The following is an 18,091-nucleotide window of genomic DNA, read 5'->3' as shown; positions in this document are numbered from 1 at the left end:
AGGCACTGGCGAGTCAATGAGCATTTCTTATTTGGAGCTTAAATTTTAAGAAAAGTTCTATTCTTAAGGATAAGACCTCTGTAAAGTTTCTCTTGGGACCTCAGGACAGTGCCTAGCAAAGTGTCTGACATACAATAGCAGTGTAGGGGCCAAGGGCAGACCGCCCTAAGGTATGCTGTTGCAGCAGGCAGATTAGGTCAGAGCTGTAAGCAGTCAAGGGCCAAAGGCTTGGAGAGAAATTTTGACCTATGCGAGTTAACTGCATAAAAAGAAGGCAGATGGAAGAATGGCCCAGGAAGAGAGGTATCACCACAGATAACCACATTATAATATGAGCTAGGTGCAGTAGACAGGGATGAATGTGGCAAAAACCTGTTAAAATCCCTTTCTGTGGCCCATTGTTTCTGTGTGGCTCATTAAGCATTTGTTTAGCAAACACTCTTTCATATCCTGTGAATTGCTTCCCTTTCCCTTTGAAGTCCCAGGCCCCTCCCCCCTTCATATATACCTCATAACAGATATACCTCATATGCACTGTCCTTGGAATCTCACAGCGGTGGACTCCCTGAATGCGCATAATCAAACTTTGTTTTTTTCTCCTGTTAATCTACCTCACATCAATTGGATTCTTAGGCCAGCTAGAAGAACCTTGAAGGGTAGAGGGAAATCCTTCCTCCCCAATGGCACCTAGAACCATCCATGAAGAAAAGGAGGAATGGAAGAATGAAGGCAGTCAGGTGGCAGAACACTCCCGATGCTGACAGAATTGAAGACAGCTCGATCAGCAGCCAGCCGGGCTGGCCCTGCACTAGCCGGGCCCTACCCTGATCCCCGTTCCTTGCACCGTGAGAGCCCTGTGCCCACTTTGCCTGCTTCCCACCATCCCCATGGCCCCCGCAAGAGCCTCATCAGTGACAAACGGGAAGTAGTGGTGGTTCCTTTGCTGCTGCTGATAAGCAGAGGAAGATGTGCATCCGCTCAGGATGTCCAGGCTAGATGGAGGGAAAATGAACCCTGATGACTACTTCGGGCCCTTGAATTCATTTTCCCCAAAGACATATTGCTAGATCCAGCAATCAGATTCCACAGAACTATTACCATTGTATTTCAGACAGATTTTTAGCCAAAGAAAAATTTGAGGGTTGGCTTGGGGATCTAAACACCATCTATAACAATGCTTCTTTAAGAAAATGCTCTTCTAATTTCCAGTGCCAGCTTGTACATGTTCCAAAGCTAAATAGAAACTGCCTGCATTGCATGTTCCCTATGCAGTTGGGAACTCGGCCTAGCAAAAGCCCTCAAGGCAAGGGCTGTGTCTTCTTGGAATTGTCTGGAGCCTACACAGGCCAGCACACACCACCACGCCTTGCTCACCAATGTATTAACCCACTGTGAGAAGCTAGGAACTGAATTCCAGTGCCTGATTGATCTTGCCCACGGGAGTTTGGCAAAGTTTTGACTATGAATGCAAATGGCTGTCACCTGTCATGTTGCCTCCTGCCCAAGGTTTCTAAATCCTTAACTCAAGATTGCACCACAGCAAAAAGATGTTCCAGCTGGTGGAACTCCAGTTCCCTCAGGGAGGGAGGTCCCTTATTCATCGGTTGGCTGTGGCCCAGAGCCCAGTTATCAACCGCGCATCAGAAGCAGCTTGGGTGGCACTGGCTCCCCCTGAGCAGAGGAACCTCGGCATCTGGATCATGGCCCTGAGGGGAGGCTTGCTCAAGCTCTTCACACTTGCATGTTTCACTAGCATGCTGCTGCTGCGGTTCAAACAATAATTGGGCATTTCATCTGAACTGATTTCTTTTCTGGCTTTTATTTTTGAGTCTTGCAGCCTTATTTTTGGCCTTCACTGCAGAATTTGATTGACATGTTCAACTTTCCACTTCCTCATTCTTTTTGCCTTGATGCTGCTGTGCTTCACGCTCTGATTTTCAGCACATCCCTTCTACCATAATTTGGCCCAGTTTCCTCTGAAAGAGCTGCATGGCCTTCTCCAGCTGCAGTCACATAAGTAAACCTAATACCGCTGTCTGGGTATGTGAAGCTGCTCTTCATGTAGGCTAAGCTCATTTTCCCAGAGCTTCAGTTTCACAGGCTTCAGTCATATCTGCTTTATCTTCTTCATGTCTTGCATTTATGTCCTGATGAATACCAGGATCTCCTCCACCAGGACTTCATGCAAAGTGCTTGCGAGCTTACTATCCACAAAACAAACTACGTCACCTTAAGGGAGGAGACACAGAGCCAGGCGAAGCAGCCACCTGCATTCATTCTCCCCAGTCACAGCACAGCGCACCAGGTTTGGCCACTACATTTTATAACAGCTCATCCAGAAGCCGGTTCTGGTGACCATGCATCCTGAGAGACTGGGACATTGCCACCAGTCCTCTGCTTGCAGTCAGATCAGCCAAGGGTCCACTTCCCAGAGCATTTGGAAGAATGGCCCTTTCTTTAAAAGCTGGAAACAACTGAGGCAGGGCGAGGTGAAGATGACATTCACAGTCTGTCAGGACCATCAGCACCATCATCTCTCTTGTCTGCAATGGTGAATGGGACAGACAAGATTTCTAGCAACATGCATTTCATGAATGTGGAAGGCCTACTAAGAATGAATATATTAATATAAAATAATTTAATAAATGAATCACACATAATTTGCATTTTATACAAGTAAATAATGATAATATCTATTTGCTTAGCCTGGCGTGGTGAAAAAGTCCTTCACATATAAAGGCTTAGAAAAAGCCCTTTCCAGAGGTAAAATGGGTATGAGCGTTCCTTGGTCATGGAAGAACAAACAGAGGCACAGGGCAGCTCTGGGCCAGCGGGTGCCAGAAGCAGGACTACAACGCCAGCCTTCCCCTGGAGGGCAGGCTTCTCTGCATTCCCTCAGGCCACTGTGAGCAGGAAGGCAGTATAGGGCTCCCACACTTGGAGCTTGGATTGCCATGACATTTCATTTACATGGAGAGGGCTCCCTAGAAGGGGCTGTGGGAGTTCTCTGGAAGCTTGCTACTTTAGAGCAATGTTTTCTTCAAACCAAGGAGCATCACTGAAGACATCTGGTAAATGAAGTTTTGGGTAGGAGGAGGGGTTGTGGAGGACTCTCCACTTGCCATCTTCCTTTTACAGCTGACCCTTGAACAGTGTGAGGTTAGGGGCACCAGCCCTCACTGCAGTGGAAAATCCCCATATAACTTTTGATGCTCCCAAAACCTAACTATTAATTACCTACTGTTGACTGGAAGCCTTACCTGTCACATAAATGTTTGAGTAACACATATTTTGTATGTTATATATATTATACATATATATTCTTACAATTAAATAAGCCAGGGACAAAAGAGTTTTTTCAAATTGCCACGAATCTTCGAAATTTTTTTAATTTTTTGAAAAAAAATTTATTGAAAAAAATCCACATATAAGTGGACCCACATAGTTCAAACCCATGTGTTCAAAGCCAATTGCATGTTTAGATAAGACCTGGTAGGGAATTGTACAGCCAGTTTCAAGTTGCTGTGATCTGAAAAGCACACAGTTTCTCTCAAAGTCAAAGGCACAATATCTAGGACTGTGATCTGAAAATGTATGTGAGAACTTTCCAGCCCTAAGAGTTCCCTTCCGGCTAGTAGGCCACAGCTCTCCTAACATGAACCACAGCTTCACAATCAGTATAAAAGTCTACAATTACAACCATTCTCTGGAATCCTCTCAGCAAAGGAGGACATTCCTTGGTTGGTTTAGAAAAACCATGCACTGGGAAAGAAATGCAGTCCAGAAGAATGGCCAATGATTTACAGATTAAGTCTCCTATTAACTGCAAAAAGAATACAAAAAGGAGGTTTAAAAACAATTCTGCCAGAACCTCAAAAATGCTTATGGGAGAAGCAGTGTGAAGGAGAAGGTGGGGAGGTGGTTGGAGCAGGGAATGGGAAACAGAACTAAACGGCAAAGAGCTGGAGCCAGGAGTGGCCTGGTGAAGGGAGCCCTTATCCCTTAGGTCTTCATGGCAGTGTGACTTTCCAAGACAATATAGTACTTATTATTTCAAAGGTTAAAAAATATAAAACCTTGACAGAGGAGGAGCCATGATGGCAGCATGAGTAGGACAGCGGAAATCTCCTCCCAAAAACATATATATTTTTGAAAATTCAATAAATACAACTATCCTAAAAGAGAGACCAGAAGATACAGGACAACAGCCAGACTACATCTACACCTGCGAGAACCCAGCACCTCATGAAGGGGATAAGATTAAAGCCGCAGCCTGGCGGGACCTGAGCACTCACCTCACCCCAGCTCCCAGCAGGAGGAGAGGAGTCAGAGCAGGGAGGGAGAGGGAGCCCAGGACTGCTAAACACCCAGCCCTAGTCATCCGCACAGGGAGCGCAGACACACAGTGTGTGGTGTGCTGGATACTAGGGAAACGGAACAGTAAAACATGCAAGTGGGTCCCCACAGCCAGCACCCCTGGGACAAAAGAAAAGTAAGTGCTTTTGAAATTCTTAAAGGGACAGGGACCCCACAGCTGGATGAAAGCATCCCGGCACACTCAGCCCAGAAGCTGGGAATCCCAGGGAACTCCAGGCACCCTAACCCTCTGGGTGGCAGGGCAGCTCTGAGGACCCTCATGGCGATAAACAGCCCCCTGCCCGTTCCCCATCCGGCACGGCCCCGCCATAGCAGAGCAGCAGCCACGCCCACAGCAGCCACGCAGAGCTTACTCCACGGCAGCCCCAGCAAGAATCAGAGACCCCATGTGGGCGCAGCTCCCCAGCACACACCACTAGGGGTCGCCATTATCCCAGGAAAGAAAGGCCAGGAGTAAGTGGAAGGGGACTTGGTTCTCCCAGCTGACACATGTGCCAACTACCTACGACTACCTCTATCACCATGAAAAGGCAGAATAATTTGATACAGACCAGACTAACCCAAACATCCTCCCCTAAGAAGGAATCTGGGGAGATAAATTTAACCAATCTTCCTGAAAAAGAATTCAAAAAAAGGTCATACCCATGCTGATGGACTTGCAGAGAAATATGCAAGAGCTAAGGAGGGAGAATACAGAAATAAAACAATCTCTGGAAGGACTTAAAAGCAGAATGGACGGGATGCAAGAGGCCATTAATGAAATAGAAATCAGAGAACAGGGACACAGAGAAGCTAATGCAGAGAGAGATAAAAGGATCTCCGGGAATGAAAGAATATTAAGAGAACTGTGTGACCAATAGAAATGGAAAAATATCTGCATTATAGGGGTACCAGAAGAAGAAGAGAGAGAAAAAGTGATAGAAAGTGTCTTTGAATAAATAATTGCTGAAAATTTCCCCAAACTGGGGGAGGAAATAGCCCTTCAGACCACAGAGGTACACAGAACTCCCAACACAAGGGACCCAAGGAGGACAACAGCAAGACACATAATAATTAAAATGGCAAAGATCAAAGACAAGGACAGAGTACTAAAGGCAGACAGAGAGAGATAAAAGGTCACCTACAAAGGAAAACCCATCGGGCTATCATCAGACTTCTCAACAGAAACCTTACAGACAAGAAGAGAATGGCATGATATATTTAATGCAATGAAGCAGAAGGGCCTTAAACCAACAATACTGTACCCAGCACGATTATCATTTAAAATGAAGAAGGGATTAAATAATTCCCAGACAAGCAAAAGTTGAGGGTATTTGCCTCCCACAAACCACCTCTACAGGGTATTTTAGAAGGACTGCTCTAGATGGAAACACTACTAAGGCTAAACAGATGTTACCAGAGAAATAAAATCACAGCAAAGAAAGCAGAACAATCAAATACTAACTAATGGCAAAAAATAAAATCAACTACCCACAAAAGCAGTCAAGGAAACACAAAAGAGCATACATACACACACAAAAAAAACCTAACATACAAAGAATGGAGGAGGAACAATAAGAAGGGAGAGAAATAAAGAATCATCACACTGTGTTTATAATAGCTCAATAAGTGAGTTCAGTTAGACAGTAAGACAGTAAAGAAGCTAACCTTGAACATTTGGTAACCACAAACCTAAAGCCTGCAATGGCAATAAGGACATATCTTTCAATAATCACCCTAAATGTAAATGGACTGAATGCACCAATCAAAAGACACAGAGTAATAGAATGGATGAAAAAGCAAGACCCATTGATATGCTGCTTATAAGAGACTCACCTCAAACCCAAAGACATACACAGACTAAAAGTGAAGGAATGGAAAAAGGTATTTCATGCAAACAACAAGGAGAAAAAAGCAGGTGTTGCAGTACTAGTATCAGACAAAATAGACTTCAAAACAAAGAAAGTCACAAGAGATAAAGAAGGACATTACATAATGATAAAGGGCTCAGTCCAACAAAAGGCTATAACCATTATAAATATATATGCACCCAATACAGAAGCACCAACATATGTGAAACAAATACTAACAGAATTAAAGGAGGAATAGAATGCAATGCATTGATTTTAGGAGACTTCAACACAACACTCACTCCAAAGGACAGATCCACCACACAAAAAATAAGTAAGGACACGGAGGCACTGAACAACACACTAGAACAGATGGACCTAATAGACATCTATAGAACTCTACATCCAAAAGCAACAGAATACACATTCTTCTCAAAGGCACATGGAACATTCTCCAGAATAGACCACATACTGGGCCACAAAAAGAGCCTCAGTAAATTCAAAAAGATGGAAATCCTACCAACCAACTTCTCAGACCACAAAGGCATAAAACTAGAAATAAATTGTACAAAGAAAGCAAAAAGGCTCACAAACGCATGGAGGCTTAACAACATGCTCCTAAATAATCAATGGATCAACAACCAAATCAAAATAGAGATCAAGCAATATATGGAAACAAATGACAAAAACAACACAAAGCCCCAGCTTCTGTGGGATGCAGTGCAAGCGGTTTTAAGAGGAAGGTATATAGCAATCCAGGCCTATTTAAAGAAGGAAGAACAATCCCAAATGAATAGTCTAAAGATACAATTATCGAAATTGGAAAAAGAAGAACAAATGAGGCCTAAAGTCAGCAGAAGGAGGGACATAATAAAGATCAGAGAAGAAATAAATAAAATGGAGAAGAATAAAACAATAGACAAAATCAATGCAAGAGCTGATTCTTTGAGAAAATAAACAAAATAGATAAGCCCCTAGCCAGACTTATAAAAAGAAAAAGAGAATCTACACACATCAACAAATTCAGAAATGAGAAAGGAAAAATCATGACAGACCCCACAGAAATACAAAGAATTATTAGAGAATACAAAAAAACGATATGCTAACAAGCTTGAAAACCTAGAAGAAATGGACAACTTCCTAGAAAAATACAACCTTCCAAGACTGACCAAGAAAGAAATAGAAAATTTAAAGAGACCAATTACCAGCAAAGAAATTGAATCGGTAATCAAAAAACTACCCGAGAGCAAAACTCCCGGGCCAGATGGATTTACTGCGGAATTTTATCAGACACACAGAGAAGACATAATACTCATTCTCCTTAAAGTTTTCTAAAAAATAGAAGAAGAGGGAATACTCCCAGACTCATTCTATGAAGCCAGCATCACCTTAATACCAAAACCAGGCAACGACCCCACCAAAAAAGAAATTTACAGACCAATATTCCTGATAAACATAGATGTAAAAATACTCAACAAAATATTAGCAAACCGAATTCAAAAGTACATTGAGAGGATGATACACCATGATCAAGTGGGATTCATCCCAGGGATGCAAAGATGGTACAACATTCAAAAACCCATCAACATCATCCACCACATCAACAAAAAGAAGGACAAAAACCACATGATCATCTCCATAGACGCTGAAAAAGCATTCCACAAAATTCAACATCCATTCATGATAAAAACTATCAGCAAAATGGGTATAAAGGGCAAGTACCTCAACATAATAAAGGCCATATATGAAAAACCCACAGCCAACATCATACTGAACAGCGGGAAGCTGAAAGCATTTCCTCTAAGATCGGGAAAAAGACAGGGATGCCCACTCTCCCCACTGTTATTCAACATAGTACTGGAGGTCCTAGCCATGGCAATCAGACAAAACAAAGAAATACAAGGAATCCAGATTGGTAAAGAAGAAGTCAAATTGTCACTATTTGCAGATGATATGATATTGTACATAAAAAACCCTAAACACTCCACTCCAAAACTACTAGAACTGATATCGGAATACAGCAAAGTTACAGGATACAAAATTAATACACAGAAATCTGAGGCTTTCCTATACACTAACAATGTACTAATAGAAAGAGAAACCAGGAAAACAATTCCATTCACAATTACATAAAAAAAACCTAAAATACCTAGGAATAAACCTAATCAAGGAAGTGAAAGACCTATACCCGGAAAACTACAAGACATTCTTAAGAGAAATTAAAGAGGTCACTAACAAATGGAAACTAATCTCATGCTCCTGGCTAGGAAGAATTAATATTGTCAAAATGGTCATCCTGCCCAAAACAATCTACACATTCAATGCAATCCCTATCAAATTACCAACACCATTCTTCAATGAACTGGAACAAATAGTTGTAAAGTTTGAAGGGCCAAAGCAATCCTGAGAAGGAAGAATAAAGTGGGAGGGATCTCACTCTCCAACTTCAAGCTCTACTACAAAGCCACAGTAATCAAGACAATATGGTACTAGCACAAGAACAGAGTCACAGACCAGTGGAACAGAATAGATCCAGACATTAACCCAAACATATGTGATCAATTAATATATGATAAAGGAGCCATGGATATACAATGGGCAAATGATAGCCTCTTCAACAGCTGGTGTTGGCAAAACTGGACAGCTACATGTAAGAGAATGAAACTGAATCACTGTCTAACCCCATACATAAAAGTAAATTTGAAATGGATCAAAGACCTGAATGTAAGCCATGAAACCATAAAACTCTTAGAAAAAAACAGAGGCAAAAATCTATTAGACATAAACATGAGTGACTTTTTCATGAACATATCTCCCTGGGCAAGGGAAACAAAAGTAAAAATGAACAAGTGGGACTATATCAAGTTGAAAAGCTTCTGTACAGCAAAGTACACCACCAAGAGAACAAAAAGGCATCCTACAGTATGGGAGAATATATTCATAAATGACAGATCCAATAAAGGGTTGACGTCCAAAACATATAAAGAGCTCAAGCACCTCAAAAAAACAAGAAGTGAACAATCCAATTAAAAAATGGACTGAGGAGCTGAACAGACAGTTCTCCAAAGAAGAAATTCAGATGGCCAACAGACACATGAAAAGATGTTCCACATCACTAATCATCAGAGAAATGCAAATTAAAACCACAATAAGATATCACCTCACACCAGTAAGGATGGCTACCATCCAAAAGACAAACAACAACAAATGTTTGTGAGGTTGTGGACAAAGGGGAACCCTCCTACACTGCTGGTGGGAATGTAAATTAGTTCAACCATTGTGGAAAGCAATATGGAGGTTCCTCAAAAAGCTCAAAATAGAAATACCATTTGACCCAGGAATCCCACGTCTAGGAATTTACCCTAAGAACACAGCAATCAAGTTTGAGAAAGACAGATGCACCCCTATGTTTATCGCAGGACTATTTACAATAGCCACTAAATGGAAGCAACCTAAGTGTCCACCAGTAGATGAATGGATAAAGAAGATGTGGTACATATACACAGTGGAACACTATTCAGCCACCAGAAGAAAACAAATCCTACCATTTTCAACAACATGGATGGAGCTAGAGGGTATTATGCTCGGTGAAATAAGCCAGGAGGAGAAAGACAAATACCAAATGATTTCACTCATATGTGGAATATAAGAATAAAGGAAAAACTGAAGGAACAAAACAGCAGCAGAATCACAGAACCCAAGAAAGGACTAACAGTTACCATAGGGAAAGGGACAGGGGAGGATGGGTGGGAAGGGAGGGATAAGGGTGGGGAAAAAGAAAGGGGACATTACGATTAGTATGTATAATGTAGGGGGGGAATGGTGAGGGCTGTGCAACACAGAGAAGACAAGTAGTGATTTTACAGCATCTTACTATGCTGATGGACAGTGAGTAAGGGGTTACGTGGGGGGAACTTGGTGAAGGGGCGAGTCTAGTAAACATAATGTTCCTCAAGTAATTGTAGATTAGTGATACCAAAGGAAAAAAAAAGCTAAACAGAAGGAACAACAACAAATATATATATATATATATATTTATTATATATATATATATATAAAACCTTGGTGGGATCTGGAAGAGGCACCATTTCCATCTATAGGGGCAGATACTGAGTCTGGGTGAGGCTGAGCATTTTATCGAGGGTCAGACAGCTGAGGGGAACGCAAAGCAGAGGAGCAGCGTCCTGATTTCTAGGCCTGATTTCTGACTTCCACTAGGTGACTGACTCTCCACAGAGGGAGAAGGTCTTGGCCCGGAGCCCTGTGCAATGGGATTGACCAAGTGAGGGCTGAGGAGCTTCTCTAACTGCTCCTGAGAGATGGGTGCTGAGTGGCCCAAGCAATGGCTGGCAGGGTGGAGCCAGGGACCCGGGGAAGAAGAGGTGGGAGAGGTCCAGGAAAAATATGGGCAGAAATGGTACTGAGATAGTGCTCAGAAGATGAACAGGGAGATGGAAGGGAACAGGCAAGCTCCAGCGGTCAACAGTGCTTGGAAGTGGGGGGGGCGCTGCCTTGTGGAAAATAACTCAGAGACTTCCAGCTTGTGAGGCCGGGGTTACGCTGTCACTGCCCGCTGCTCCTGTCAGGTAAATCCACTCTCTGGGGTAGGAGCTGCTTTACAGTTTCGACAGTGATGCCTATCAGCTCCAGCATTCGTAACTGTAAAGCATCACGCTCGTCTCACACCAACAGGTGATGCGGAGCAATGCCCTGTGTGAGGTGTGTCAGGAGGCCGGCGCACCTGACCCAGGAGATGCCCCAGGCTTGCCCTGTGCTCACCTCCTGGATGTTCTCCTTTGCCCGGCTGTCAGAGGGATGCATAATTGTCCCCATCACTTTCATGTTGCCACAGACAACCAGAGCTTCATCCGGTGCCTCTGTGTTTATTCCCACTCGACCATGACAGACAACAGCGTCTGGGACTTGGCCTCGCTGCCATAATGCATCACTGTCATTCTCAAACTGCCCAGGGTTAGAGGCCTGGAAAAAATACATAAATATGTTACACTTAAAGTCACACTAGCAGGAATAGATCATCACTTTATTCCTCGGAGCAAAGGAAAACAGAATGTTATCTCAGTCTTTCACCTGAGAATCATAGGTGGCGTGGCACATTCTGACATATCTAAATAACTGTGTGGCCAGGAGACCAGAGGGTTTCCTTAACTGCTGTGCATCCATAGCAGGAGCTCAGTATACCATGGCTTGGAACACCCAGTCTTTATTGCATCTATTTGAATGAGAATGTGTCAGTTATCCGGGTGGATGATAAGGAAAAAGGGAATTTAAATTACTATCTTTTCAGGGATGATTATTTAAAACCAGAAGTTTACACCAGAACAATATTGCAAGATTATTAAAGCCCAGATAAATAAAAATACCTTGCATTTAGCTAGCTCTTTTATACTTCAAAGCACTTTCATATGCAATTGACAAGCTAATGACAATACAAACATATTAAACATACTTCAACTATTTCCTACACACAGATGATACCAAAAGATGAGTAACAGCTCCATCTGTTGTGAACTAATCCACACCCAGTTCTATGAGATATGTACTGTCATTTTCATTTTATTGATACTGAGACTCTCAAAAGCAGAACAAATTGCTCAAGGCCACAAACCATAAAAATTTGAAGCTGGAATTATACTTCCTTTCATTATTAAGTAATGGTTCTAACTTTGTTTATGAGAAGTAGCCCTGGCCGACTGTGAGTCTTCAAAGAAAATTCAAGTGAAGCTATAGACTAGACAAAGTCCTGGAGATTTTACTCTGAAATAAAACTCTTTGCCAAAGAATTTTCCATGTACTACCTTCTCCCCTCACCACTTCCTGCAGCTACTGAACGTATTTCCAAGTATCTTCAAGTAGGGATCTCTGAATCTCTCAAAATCCTCACAACAAAATTAATCTGTTTTCAGTATGGTCTACCCTTCGACATCCGATTTTGTGTGAGGCAGGTTGTCACAAACTGAGATAAACAGTAGGGCCCTTGATCGCCTGAGAAATTGGCGCTAAAGCAGTGTCTTTGTTTTTCGCCTTTCTGGCAGTACACAGACACTGCGAAGGCAGCCCTTGAAGATGCATCATCTCCAGAGAATATCAAGAAACCAATGCTAATGGTTTCCTCAAGGGTGGGAACTGGGAGATGCACAAACTGGGGTGGGAGGGAGGGTCACTGTGCACTATCTACTCTCTTGGTATTGTTTGAATGTTTTTCCTATGTGCTACAAAATTTAAAGGAATAAAAGAAACCACAAAATTTAGTCCTTAGTTTGGGTTCAATTAAAGAGCATTTAGGTATCTTCAACTTCCTCTTTCATGCCCACCTATATGAACCCTGAGCAACTTGGAAGACTCAACCATTGACCTCTGAGAGACAAAAGCAGTTCAAGAGTATAAAGTAACAATGTTGAACATTGTTTTGCATTCATTTCAACAAGAGCTTTGCTGTAAATCCTCAGAGCCGCCTTGGTGGTGAATGTTAACTTGGTTCTGACTCAAATCCTTTCATGGGGAGCAATCAACTAAGTTCAAAGGAACACCATATAAAAGGTATTTTACCTACTCTGAGCATAATGAGCCACTTCAAGGAAACAAAACAGGACAGTGATGGATTTTCTTTTGTTTTCTTATGAGCTTTGTGGGTAATTACAACATGTTGGTAACTTGATAGGTTGGAACAGCAGATACAAGTAGATTTAATTTTTTGAAAAAATGCAACAATCTCAGTTGACTTTCATCAGATGAAAACTCAGATCCCTAAAATATGTTCAAATCATTTTGGAAAGGGCCACAGATCTACTATTTTCTAAGCATATAGCCCTATTGGGGGGTCGTCCTCATCAGTAGTGCGAAATGGTATTATAAAGTCTGTGAACTTTTTTCCCTTCTCTGGTATCCCCAATCTTAAGGTGTCAAAGCAAAGTGCAGTATACTATCTCCTTCTGGACTTATGCACATGTATTCCCATGTGGCCTAATAATGGTCTCTTGGTAGCAAACACCAAAATGAATTAAAGTTTCTGAAATATTTGTATTATTTATTCCACTGCCTCATATATTTAGGGAAGACTTGAACATTTTAGGCTGTGTTATGACACAAACAGGCTTAACCTTTCTTTCGGTACCAGTTTTCCTCTGAAAATAGAGATGACAATGACTTCTTTGCCTTTCTCACAGGGTTGTGGGCATTTAGTGAGATCACGTATGTAGGAGCATTTTGCAAAAACAAAAACGAATAGTCTCCAACTTATCGTCAGCACACACTCTTCTGTGCATAGCAACCTTGCAGCCTGTAATAGATTCATCTGCTCTCCTCAGCAAGACCCCTGCAGGGCTGCATGGTTCTGGGGGAAATTCCATTCACCAAGAATACAGTGTAAATGGTGCCCCCTGCAGGCGCCTGGAAATAGGAACCGACAATTCATAGTAATTTGATGCTTGCTCCAAGTTTGGAAAGCAAAGCTAGAATTTCTTTGCTTTACCGGTGTTCAGGCATCTCTACCATAGGAAAGCCGGAGGGGAGGAAGGCAGCTTATAAGAAATCAGCTTTTGCACCTTGTGAAAGGGCCGTGGACAATGGGCCCAGAAATGTTCTGTACCAGTGCTGCTCAAAGTGTGGTCCAAAGGTCAGCAGTATCTGCATCTCCTGGAAGCTTGTTAGAAATGCACATTCCTGAGCATCTCCAACCTACTGAATCAAAAAATGTGGGGATGGGACCCAGGTATCTGTGTTTTTACAAACTCTCCAGGGGATTCCTTATGCCATATGCACCTGGCATGAATTACTCCTTCTACAGTTGACAGAAGGTTCTGCTGAATCCCAGTTGCAGAATGAAACAAACATTGCTCCATGCACTGCTTCCTCTGGATAAATAAAAATTCATCTGAACTCCCAAAGAGGTGCGTGTGTGCGTGTGTGTGTGTGTGCTGGGGATGAAAGGGGAGGTGTGTGGTCAGAAATGGACAAGGGCCAGTGAAAATGGAGATGGTCCCTGGGATGGCTTTGCTCTACCCCCGTCCCTCACCATCCTTGGGACTGCATTATTTCTTTTGTCTTCCCTGCCCTGGATGTGGTTTCCCACTCACTGGCACACAGTAAAGGAGGAGTTACTGGGGACGTGCCCATTTCTATGATGCTGGAAAAGAAACTGGAATAATTTATTAGTTCTCAAAACTAAGAACCTTGGTGTGTCTCTGAAAGGCAGACAAAAATGTCACCCCTCCTGCATGTAACACAGCACTTCACACCAGACTTAGTCGTGTGTTTCCCGAGGAAGTGCTGCTAAGGAGACCTAGTCATTAACAAGGACAGTCTGAAGAGACTCCCCTGGAGAATGCTCCAAAAACAGGACCTGAAAAATAAACGTTCTTTTAAGTAAACCTTAATATCCATTAAATTGGTCAATTTACACTACAGAACCATATTTCTAAACTATTTTGATTGACAGCCCATAACAATTACTGGGTCTTGCCCATCATGCTCTCTCCAAAGAAAATTCTGACAAGCTTGGTATCCTGAATCCCCTCTGGGGGGCCTCAAACACATCTAGCTCAATCCTCATATAATTGCCCTTATGTGAATTTCTGCTACTTGAGAAGAATAATTCTTAGGCCTCAAAATGAACCTGGATTTGCTAAATGTAATTTTCAGTTCTCCATGTAACGCAGTCAGGTCCTGTAGTGTCTTTTCTTGCCCACTGTTTTGTCTTTCAGTTTGGAATTCAAACTAACAGACCCAGGCCATAGCCCAAGAGGGCACGTCTGACTGTTTTGTAGAACGTACGCTGGCCGACCCCTGCCCCACCCATGATGCACGTACCTCCACAGAGCCCTCTAGAACCTCAGCAGCAAGAAATTTCTGTGGACATTTAAAAAACTCACTGATTCAAACAATATCACCATTTCTGAAACCTAGTCTTTCTCTCGGTTGGTTTAAACTGTCAATGATTAAATAGATTCAAAAGTCTGCATTCATTTTCACTGCTGCATGTGGGTAAACTTGGAGTATTTCCAGAATCTCTCTCCTGGCTTTAGTGCATCTCCATAAATAGGTGTTTCCAGGGGGTGGAGAGGAGTAGCCCATCTCCTTATGAACAGGTAATTACAAAGGTGAGCAAGGGCTTATCTGGACTGGAGAGGTTGGGTGGGGGCTCTTCTTCTGCAGCTTGGTCACGAGACACATCAGGGAACAGAAGTGGAAGATTGGTTGTAAGAAATAAACTTTATTTCTCCCTTTGACTGATTTCGGTTTCAATGGTATTTGCCTGGGATTTTCCCCCCGGAGTCACATGCATTTTGCAGTTAGAATGAAATAATAGCAATAAGATAGCTCCAATTTGGGGGACAGGGAGAAGGCTAGTGCTGTTATCGCTACTACTCCTCCCATCGTTTGGATAACCCTGTGTTAGCCAGCACACCTACAGAATAGGGCATTCTCTTTAAACAAAAATTAGGGCTAGAAGAAAGCAATCAAATCACTTTTTAAAAATAAAAACTTAGTAACATGACATCCAAGCTATACAGAGTAAAATGTAATGTTTTTAGTATTCATACTTAATATGAATTGCAAAATTTTTCAACTTCTCCTTATGCTACCATTATGAGTGAAGTTATCATTTTGTTTTGGGTTTGAGGAGGTGCTAATTAACAGAGTTCTGGTAACAGAACGTTAACCGGTGGAGCTCTCCCACATTGCCCTGGTGTGCACTTACAGCAGCCTGACAACTGCCCAGCAGGAGCTGCCAGAGGAAATGCAGAAACCTGACACCAGGTGAATGATTCAAAGCATCCCTGTGACTAGCAGGCTGCCAGACGCCAGCATCAGTTACTCAGCTCAGAGCAGCACGTTCATATCTAATCTGGTAACTCTGAGAAGAATGGCATCATCTACCTTTATTCCTTCCTACAAGAAATCAGAAACAAAAAGCAACCTAGGTTTCCAGACTTTTCTTAAATCACATTTACTAGTGCAGCAAAAGCAGTCCCCAGTGGCATCGATGAGGTGTCCAAGGCCGCCCTAAACCTGCTGACGGATGGACAGGAACCTCTGCCCTTGGCTTGTGGCCGAAGGAGAAGGCCCCACTTGCCTCCACCCCAGAAGAGCCTCGTTTGCCACAGGTTAGATCAGGCCCCACAAAATGCAGCCTGTGGCTTGCCTGCTAGCAAGCACGTAGCCCAGCCCACGCCCTGGACATCTGAACACAGTGTTTTATCTCATTGTCAACATTACTTCACCTCCACTAAAACTTTGAGATGCACTTTAAGGATTTCTACTAATAGGTGGCTTATTATTTTTAACTGATTAAAAGAATTACACACAGGGCCCTTTGTTTCAGTAGCTCAAGGCAAGCAAAGAAAGACTCACTTCCTCAAATGGAAAGATCCTGTCCCCAGGCCTGAGGTTAACAGCCATATACATGGGCATGAACAATTTTCCCTATTGGAGTTAGCATGTCCTTTGCCACTTCAAAGACCCAGGGCGACACGGCCCCTCCCAGGGCTGCCCAGCCCATGGTTACCTGTTACCTCATGCCCCCAGCATTCTCGGCGGTGGCCAGCCTGCCTCACACAGCTGCAGTCCCAGCTGCCAACAGCTTTATATTTTCGTGGCTGCCAAGACTCCCGTCCACAGCTGTGACCAATCATTCATTCAGCGAAGTGTGCTGAGCCGTTACTGTGTGAGAGGCAGGGGCCCCTATGTCCTTGGGTCCTGATCACGTTTGGGCATGGAGGCCTTCTCACCACTTCCCCTGCTCTGTGAGCTTCGGGGTCTGTGAGAACTGGGCTGTAACCCAGGCTCCATGATCTACAAGCTGTGTGACCATGGATGAGTTTCCACTCTCTTGCGCCTCAGCAGTTCTGGATGTAAAGAACGTAATTAAATGTGACACACTGGGATGCTCACCTCTGGAGTGTATACTTTGTCTTATTAAACTACTCTGCCTGTACCTGCTCGACCCGCTCATGAATTCTTTCTCTATCCGAGTCAGGGTTGAGGTCTTACCAAGCGCACAGGGAGATCTCCCCACACTGGATTGCCCGACAGCAGTTTTATAGTTTCTTGATCTCCAGATTCCCTTCCCCTTTCACAGATTCTGAATTTCTTTCCTCTTTTAGCAACCAGACTTCCAGGTTCTTCTTTTCTTTTCTCTCTGCACTCAGGCTCCGCCTCCTGTCACTGAAGGCGTTTGTGCAGGGACAGATCTTTACACAGGATGACATCATGGGAAAAAACTCTTGCTTTCAGTGGAAGTCTGGAGTAAATACCCTTTAAGAATCCCAAGCAGATGAGATACCACGGAAGGAAAGCTGCACAAGAAAGGCACAGAACTACCAGCCACATTTCAAGGGACAAACAACACTTGGAGCATCTTTATTTGCTCCCCTGGTTGTTGTTTCAAAAATCAGTTTCTTACATGTTTGGCAGAGTTTAAGTTCTTTACCACAACATAGTAGTATGGTTAATATCATCCCATACTTTGCTTTCAATATTTATATTTCAAGCAGTAGACATCATTTTAAAGTACAATTTTAATTGTGTCTTGAGAGCACCATATTTCATCTTTGGAAAATAATTTCCAAACTTGTATTGAAAATCAAAGCAAGAGCCATGAAAAAATGGGCGGAGGATATGAACAGACACTTCTCCAAAGAAGAAATTCAGATGGCCAACAGGCACCCAAAAAGATGCTCCATATTGCTAATTATCATGGAAATGCAAATTAAAACCACTTTGAGATATAATCTCACACCAGTTAGGATGGCCAACATACAAAAGACTAGGAACAACAAATGCTGGTGAGGATGTGGAGAAAGGGGAACCCTCCTACACTGCTGGTGGGAATGTAAATTAGTTCAACCACTGTGGAAAGCAATATG

At 42.9% G+C, this 18,091-nt stretch overlaps 1 protein-coding gene across 2 annotated transcripts in view; it reads right to left on the bottom strand.

The window, feature by feature from the left end:
• Window positions 1-18,091, bottom strand: part of MYRFL (myelin regulatory factor like) — a 115,820-nt gene that overhangs the window by 42,216 nt on the left and 55,513 nt on the right. For both annotated transcript variants that reach the window (XR_005031893.2, XM_036920979.2), the window contains exon 11: window positions 10,986-11,186. Coding sequence is in view for 1 of the 2 variants with exons in the window: in XM_036920979.2 (XP_036776874.2) it covers window positions 10,986-11,186 (201 nt within the window). In the remaining variant the exon portion in view is untranslated. The remainder of the gene's footprint in view (window positions 1-10,985; window positions 11,187-18,091) is intronic.

Source organism: Manis pentadactyla, chromosome 10, assembly GCF_030020395.1.
Source record: "Manis pentadactyla isolate mManPen7 chromosome 10, mManPen7.hap1, whole genome shotgun sequence".
Taxonomy (NCBI): Eukaryota; Metazoa; Chordata; class Mammalia; order Pholidota; family Manidae; genus Manis; species Manis pentadactyla.
This window is presented reverse-complemented; position numbering and strand designations above follow the sequence as displayed.